Below are 8,689 nucleotides of genomic sequence, written 5' to 3' on the forward strand. Positions count from 1 at the left end.
ACTGCCTACCTGAAGATTGTTTATCTAACTCTACTGTTTTGTTCCACAAAAGGCAGAATTTTGCTTATAACAAATGTGTCATTGAAACTAAGGTATGCTAAAACTTCCTTAGAGTAATCAAATTCTTATATGCTGCAAAAGAAGTTAGATGCTTTAGAGTGAAATTACATGAAATAAATATTTTTTAAAAACCCACATAATTAGCCTACGACACGTTCCCAAACCAAGGTGACAAGGGTAATTCACTATCCATAAGGTCTGAGTGGCTGTCTGGTTAGATTTGGGACTGCATCAGGAAGCATTCTGTCCTCAGATACTCACTCTGCCAGTTTGTCTTTAGTACCAAACTCTGGAGTCATAGGTGGAGAGAAACCTAGAATTCAAATAAATCCAGATGAATTCTCTGGAAATATATTCAACATGTCTTAAACTTTCTACAGTTTATAAGGGACGTGACTTCCAATAGTCACCAAGACTCAGTAGTGCAAGAAGTGGATCTTCATCCCTCAGGAAAGCAGCCGGAGAATTTCAAAAGCTGATTTAGCTGCTTAATGATAGCTCAGAAGGAAAAAAAAGCAAAATGGTTTTCATATTCCTGCAAAACCTAATACGAGTATATAGGTCCTAGGAATCCTCCCTTTATTTTATGCATATGCCTGAAGACAATTTGGTTCAGAGGAACAGAATACAAACTTATATGACAATGTGAAAATCTATAGGTCTTTGAAATCTTTATGTAATTATAACCCCAAAGACATTTCTACACAGGTCTTGGCCCAAGAGTTGCAAAGCCATTGTCACATTAACGTGCTTGGTGCTCTTAGGTATAAACTTTCTGCAGTTGCCTCTATGGGAAAAAATTGGCCCCTTTTCCCCGAGACCTCAAAAGGCTATAGAGTGTGACTGCCCTGTGCTCCAGCTTTCTGAAGAATAGGAGGGAAATTGTAACCTATAACAGCATCAGGTTAGTGCAGGAAAAGCTGAGATGAAGCAGGACAAGGAGCCAAGATGACTAGTTTCAGTCCTTTCTTAGGAAATTATTGAGATCTTTGGTGTGCAGGGCAGGTAGATAAATGAAATCAATGATTTGTGATATTTTATTGGTTTGATTTTAGCATTGATGAATGAGCTGCTGGAAAACAGTAGACAAAAAAAGAAGAAGAAAAAAGAAAGAAAGATATAAACAGCTCTTCTCCATAATTTGGGAGGGAGGAAATGCACAAATAATGTGGAAAAATCAGACAAAGGAACCAAGTACAACAAAGCCTTTAATGTGTTTCCCATCTGATTCTTTCTCTGTTCACTGACTAGTCACAGGTGGTTTAGACAGCCTCATCTGCCTGCACGGAAGCCAGTCCAGGCTTTCTCTTCCACATGCCAATTCATGCGTATGAGGTTTTTGCATGCAAGAAGGGTCAGGAAGTCAAATTTTATAATATTTAATCTGTTTCAGATCAATCTACTCAGCCAAAGGATAACAAAAATCCTCTGAGAGATTGTTGGTGGGATTAAGCTCATTGTATTACTTAATGTTCATAATACTGCATATTTTGACACATGTATTGTTAGCTTTACTATGTAGATAAAAACACAGAAGGTTTGAAAGGTTGAATTACTAGCTCAAATAGCCAGTAAACAACTGGAGCAAGAAAATGCTTTATTCTAGTTTCCTGCTTCCTTTGGAGCTTTAAATGTTTAATAACCCTAAGGAAATGAAAGATTCTAGCACTTCTTCTTAAAAGACATGATAACCCAGTGATTTAGAGTTTCTCTACACCAGATTAACGTCCAGTGTTGACCAAGCTGTGCTCCAGAGCTAGCCTGCACCAATCCATGCCAGAAGACAGATGGTCATATCTCTATCTTTCTCCTGTACACACACGTGGAAAACTCTTAGAGAAGGATACCAGTTAATTCACATCCTCAACTGTTTAGTTCATCCCTTTCTGTATACTAGTTCTGCTGCATAGTTGTAATTATGGTGAAGTGCAAATCATCATTTTTTGAACACTTTGTTTTTTTTAGATATATTTATTTATTTAAAAAGGAGAGAGAGATAATGAGCATGGTGGAAGGCTAGAAGGAGAAGGAAAGAAATTCGCTGACTTCACCCTGAGTGCTGAGTCCAGCAAGGGTGCTCTATCTCAGGAACCTGAGGTCACCAGGATTGAGTCCAATCCTGGATTCCGATGCTCAACCAACTTCACCACCTCCAAGGGGCTCCTCTTTGGGACACCCTCATTCCACGTGTTTAGAAAATTTTTCTTGTAATCCAAGGTCATGAAGATCTTATGTTTTGCACCAACATTTTTTAACTTTTACATTTCACACACACACACACACACACACACACACACATACATGAAATATGTAGCTATAAGTCCATATAGCTCTAAGTCCATTTTAAATAAATCTATATAGTTGTGATATATAGATTAAAGTTGTCTCTGCTTTTTTTGTTTTGTTTTGTTTTGTGCAGTAAAGACGTTCAATATTCCCACCCTCATTTTTTGCAAAAAAATATTTTTTTTCACCACTGAATTGACTGTAGACTTTTGCTGAGATTAGTGGACCATATATGTGTGGGTCTACGACTGGGCTTTCTAGTCTGCTTTGTTGGTTTTCTCAGGTATCTTTATGAAAATACCACATCATTTTGAACACAGCAGTTTGGTAACATCACTGGAAATCAGATCATGTAAGTTCTCCAAATTCTTTCTCTTTTAATGTTGTGGGACCGAATTTAGGGCCCTCATATTTCCATATGAGTTTTAAAGCTGTTTGGAAAAGGTTTGAATATGTTCCTATAATTATGCTTGAGAAGGTGTGAATCTGGAAATGCCTTTGGGGAGAAATCACTTCTTAATAATGTTGAGACATCTGTCACAAACAGTATTTCTTCTCTATTTAAGGTGTTTATATTCTCTTAAGAAACGTTTTGCTTTCAGAGTACATTTTCCTTTTATCTCTCTATATTTATTCTTTTTTTTTAAAGTATTTTTATTAACATAATGTACTATTATTCCCAGGAGTACCATTCTGTGAATCGTCAGGCTTACACTTTCACAGCACTCACCATAGCACATACGCTCCCCAATGTCCATAACACAACCACCCTCTCCATAAGCTACACTTATTCTTAATTATTTTAAAATTTTAAGACATTACAAATGGATTTTTAAATTCAATTTCTGTTAGTTACTAGTACAAACTATGAAATTGAACTGTGTATATATTGATCTTATGTCTTGAAATTATGCTAAACTCACATTACAAAGTAGGAGAACTAAAATTGTCTGCACTCAGGGTCAAATGATTACCTACACAAAAGTTCTAACGTAATAGTGTTATACACACTTGCCTCCAAAGTAGTAATAAAACAATTTTAATTATTATAGTTATGTAAAAAAGAGATCACTAGTTCAGTGTTGTAAATTGTAACAATATAGAGCATGGGTAAGAACTTCAAGGAAAATCATTAACTATTATAACCTGAAGGAATCTTGGTTCTGCCCTTAATTAGCATCTTGATCTTGCCAGGATCTTTAACTGCTCTGTCTTTCTATTGCATAATGTATAAAATAAGTATAAAAACAATAGCAGGAATTATCTTACAGGTTTGTGGTGGGGATTAAATCAGCAAATGTCTGCAAACACATTCAGAGCCACTAAATATTCAATTTAATAAATATAGTTATCATTATTATTACCTTTAACCTAAGTCTCTGACACTGTTTTCTCATCTCACAATGCATGGAATAATGTCAGCCACAGGGGATATCATCAGTATTTCATGGGATCCTGTGCACAGAGCACTTGCTACTATGCCATAAATATAGCAATCAGTTATTAATACATACAGATCTATATCTATATCTATATCTATATATCTATAATAACATTATTGTATTTAGACAAATGCATTATGATTATTTATGGTCACTTTTGTATATGTTCTTTACAGAGCTCCCACCGATGCCCTGTAAGTCTTCTGCTAAGTATTATAAAGAACAGCCTAACTGGGGTTTCTTTCTCTGGCTTTTGTGCCCTGCCTAAACCTCACCCCACTTCATCCAAGACACAAGTAGACCCTTATTCCTGCTTCCTCATATTCTTCTTCAGTTTTCCATCGATAGTCTCAATTTCTGCCATCATTCCCCTGTTCCTAAGAAAAAAGGGAAAATTCCTTAACCTTTCATTCATAGCTTTTAGAAACTACCCTCCCTTTTCATACTCACCTGCCATTATGTGTAGGATCTACTACTTCATGTTAGGGTTAGTCACCTAGATGATGACGTGTACACAGATGACCTCTTGCTTCTCTGTTTACAAAGTGCCCCTTGGCCACACTCAACAGAAACTTCATAAAGGAGATAATTTTAGTAATCAGTAAAACTTATTTTCTGTCTCAAAAAACGTCATGAGATTCCACAACTCACTAGGTATTTTTTTTTATTTACTAGATTAAGAAGCTTAATAAATTCAATGTCACATTAAACAAAAGTTTCTTTTTTTTTTTTCAGGTAATGCTATTAATCATAAGATGACATAATGGAGAATAAGAACAATGTGACAGAGTTTGTTCTACTGGGGCTCACAGAGAATCCAAAGATGCACAAAGTCATATTTGTTGTCTTTTTGGTCACCTACATCATCTCTCTGGTGGGAAATGTGCTTACTGTGGTCACTATCAACTGCCAGCCCATTATCAGGTCCCCCATGTACTTTGTCCTTGCCGATCTGTCCTTCATTGATGCCTGTAATTCTTCTGTTAATACCCCTAAACTGATCATAGATTCACTCTGTGAAAAGAAGACCACCACATTCAATGCATGTATAACCCAAGTCTTTGGGGAACATTTCATTGGAAGTGCTGATGTCATCCTACTCACTGTGATGGCCTGTGATCGCTATGTGGCCATTTGCAAGCCATTGCACTACACGACCATCATGAATCGGCAGGTTTGTGGCCTTCTAATGGGAGTGGTGTGGGTGGGAGGCTTTCTTCATGCAGCCATACAGATCCTCTTTATCATCCCTTTACCCTTCTGTGGCCCGAATATCATAGATCACTTTATGTGTGATCTGAACCCTTTGCTCAATCTTGCCTGCACTGATACACACACTCTAGGGCTCTTTGTTGCTGCCAACAGTGGTTTCATCTGTCTGTTAAACTTTCTCCTCTCGATGGTCTCCTATGTAGTCATTCTGTGTTCCCTAAAGAACCACAGCTTGGAGGCAAGATGCAGAGCCCTCTCCACCTGTGTCTCCCATATCATGGTGGTTGTCATGTTCTTTGTGCCCTGTGTATTTGTGTACATGAGACCTGCAGCTACTTTATCTATCGATAAAGCAGTCGCAGTGTTCTACACTATGATAACACCAATGTTAAACCCCTTAATCTATACTCTGAGAAATGACCAGATGAAAAATGCTATTAGGAAATTATGTAGTAGAAAAGTTATTTCAGGGGCACCTGGGCGGCTCAGTCATTAAGTGTCTGCCTTCAGCTCAGGTCATGATCCCAGGGTCCTGGGATCAAGCCCCACATTGGGCTTCCTGCTCCGTGGGAGGCCTGCTTCTCCCTCCCCTACTCCCCCTACTTGTGTTCCCTCTCTCACTGTCTCTTTCTCTGTCAAATAAATAAAATCTTAAAAAAAAAAAAGCTATTTCAAGTGAGAAATAAATATGCCTGACGCTCAACATCGATGCAATGGAAACAGAGGTCAAAAGGACATTTTGGATGGACTTAGCAAGGAATACTTACTGTATAAAGAAAATAGTAAGCTGCTAGGAATGATAGATTCTGCACTGAGTGGAAAAGGAGAGTGTGGAAGAAAGAAAAAGCCTAGTCACAGACTATGCTACATTATCTCTCTCTCTCTCTCACGCGCGCACACACACACACACACACACACACACACACACACATTCACTATCTATAATTCTACATCAGCCTTATACATCAAGGTTGATGTAACGTGTTGCCTATAAAATTACGGTATTAAAGGACAATAGGATTATAAAAGCAAAGAGCCATTTAACCTCTGAGGGGTAACAAAGGCTCTCCGTCCAAAGTTTTCAAATTTCCTTGTAGCCTGAAGTATCATTTTGTAATGCTCATGTCACCCATCTTAGGCTGCTAAACGTTCAGAAAAATATGATGACTCAAATAAATGCACATCCTATTATTTAAGAGGAATTTCTATTTATAAAATAAAGTCACACTCCATAGAGTACTTGGCTACCTGTTCAAAATATTTTCTACAAAGCACCATAATGTCTGGGGCATAAAGATATTGATTGAGTGAATAATGTTATAAAGGAAGAGAATTATAGTCAAGAAAATGTAGAGAAAAGCAATAGTACCAGAGACCAGGCACTTATTTCCTACCTTTCACTGATCTAGGCTCTGCCAATTCTAGCTAAATTTCTTTGAGACAGTACAGTTTTTTAAACTCCTACTTAAACTGTGTAATAAGAAAAGAATTGAAACTGGGATCCTCAGTGTTGGAGAAAATAGCTTACCTTGATACTCTCCCTGCTCTCAGCAAGATGTCATCATCATATTGAATTTGAGCTGTTCATGTCATTTTTCTCTGTTAATGATTTACTTCTAGGTAACATTTCATTATGAATTGTTGTTTTAAAAAATATGTGCTGCTCTCTGCACACAAAACAACTTCAGGGTAAATATATTCCATTCATTTATATTTGATAATACATCTCTCATTCATTCACCAATAGAAATTTCTTGAGCCCAACAAATGTATCAGACACATTGATGGTTGCTGGTCTTCAGAGGTGAGTACAGAGGAACTAGGGCCTTGCCTTCAGAGAGTTTCAGATCTACTGAGACACCCAGAGGGAAACAGAAAATGATAAGACCATGTTATAAATGGGCAGGTGGTGGCAGCACAGGGAGCAATGAAAGCCTGTTTGAGGGGCACATGACAAAGACCAGGGGGTCAGGAAAATTTCCTACATGAAAGCATATCAGAAGGGGGCACAAAAATTGAAGGGGAATCATCAGAGTGAATAATCACGTGTTTTTCTGAGAGGATTCCTAGGAGAGGATGTATAACAAAAACCAGGGTGTGAAAAAGAAAAATCTAATCGTTTCAATATGTTGTGGCTACTGGCTCATCTATTCATTCAATAATTATTATTGAGCTTCTACTGTGTGTCGGGTTATAAGCCAGACACTGAGCTCTTAAAAGTCAAGTTAGTAAGACATGAAACGAGAAAGTTAGTGACTGGGAAGATCAAGAAGTGTTTCATATCTGTGATGGAGCTGAATGCCAAGTACCATGGGGAACACATTGGAAGGGTTTTCATACCTTTTCATGGCCTGGAGCTCATTTCTCTTGGCAATGAACAATACGCCACTGTCTGATGTTGCAGTTTATCTAGCCTCACCTACTGAAGGACAGTCTTGGCTGTTTCCAGTTGTATGGCCTATTGGGAATAAAGATGCTGTTAAACATGCATGTGCAGGTTTTTTTTATGGACATAAATGTTCAACTCCTTTGTGTAAAAATCAAGGAGTGGGATTGCTAAATTGTTTTAGTTCTGTAAAAGCTGACAAAGTGTTTTCCCAAATGACTGCACCGTTTTGCTTTCCCATCAGCAATAAATGAGAATTCCTGTTATTCCACATCCTCACCAGCATCTCTTGGTGATAGTGTCCCATATTTTGGCCTTTCTAATGGGTGAGTTGTTAAAAAAAAAAAATCCTTTGAGTCATCTGCTTATCCAAAATGTGCAGATTAATTAATTCAAAAAGGCTCATGGAGTTGAAGCCAATTGGTCCAAACCTCACAATTAAAATATGACAGGTTCGGAATCTATGCCATGTTTGACCTGTCATAGAGATATTGAGTCCCATCCATCACTGTGAATTCTGAGATAAAAAAAGTGTGCTCTGGTCAACTTATGATGAACTTTACATACAAAAAAGTTGTTACACAATGTTCGATTATTCCAAAAGCACAGGGTCATTACCCACAGTTTCTGAGGTGTGAGCAATGGAGTCAGAATTGTCTGTTGGAAAGCTTTTTCCTTTTTTCTTCAGGCCTGAGGACTCACATTTTATAAGTATACCATTTACAGTTCAGAGAAACATGTGAATGCCAGTTTTGTGGGCGGGAAGGAGTGACATAACAGACATGTGTTCCCACATGATAAGGTAGCAAAGACGGAAAACAGAAAACCATCTCCAAAGAGACTGGAAAGCTGCTAAGGGAAGAAGAACTAGAAGGAATAAGTTTAAAAATGGGGTATAAACTCAGCTGAGGTGAGTGATAACTACATATGCTGTGAGAATTGTCACTCTTTGGTTCAGGATGGAACTGATGATCCAATTTTTATCACACTGACAGGTACTGCTGGGACATAATGAATCCATAAGCTTTGGTCAGAGATTATGGAATCTCAAGGACACCCCAGTTTATCTCTTGACTCATTTGTGAAGCCACATACTTCACAATTTCCAAAAGAAAATATTATCTTTTTCTCTTACCGTACTGTTTTAGAGGTTTATCACATTGTATTATTGGCAGTTTGTTCCTCTGTAGTAAGAATAGTGTGCCACTGTATGGCTCTACCATATTTTGTATACTTATTCTAGCCGAAGGGCATTGGAATTTTGTCCAGTTAATGGCCCTAGTGAATGATGAAACGTGAACAT

General features: G+C 37.7%; 1 protein-coding gene across 1 annotated transcript; it reads left to right on the plus strand.

Annotated features, from left to right (window-relative positions):
* Positions 1-4,551: 4,551 nt before the first annotated feature.
* Positions 4,552-8,398, plus strand: LOC125079833 (olfactory receptor 4C46-like). Its single transcript, XM_047693562.1, has 2 exons — positions 4,552-5,472; positions 8,345-8,398. Exons 1-2 carry the CDS (start codon positions 4,552-4,554, stop codon positions 8,396-8,398), a joined length of 975 nt encoding a protein of 324 aa, XP_047549518.1.
* Positions 8,399-8,689: the final 291 nt, after the last annotated feature.

This window comes from Lutra lutra, chromosome 10, assembly GCF_902655055.1.
Source record: "Lutra lutra chromosome 10, mLutLut1.2, whole genome shotgun sequence".
NCBI classification, from domain to species: domain Eukaryota; kingdom Metazoa; phylum Chordata; class Mammalia; order Carnivora; family Mustelidae; genus Lutra; species Lutra lutra.

Coding starts and splice junctions, on each gene's coding strand:
- LOC125079833 (XM_047693562.1), top strand. CDS start 4,552: ATGGAGAATAAGAACAATGTGACAGAGTTTGTTCTACTGGGGCTCACA. Junction 5,473..8,344: donor GTAGAAAAGTTATTTCAGGG/GCACCTGGGCGG, acceptor TCTTTGGTTCAG/GATGGAACTGATGATCCAAT.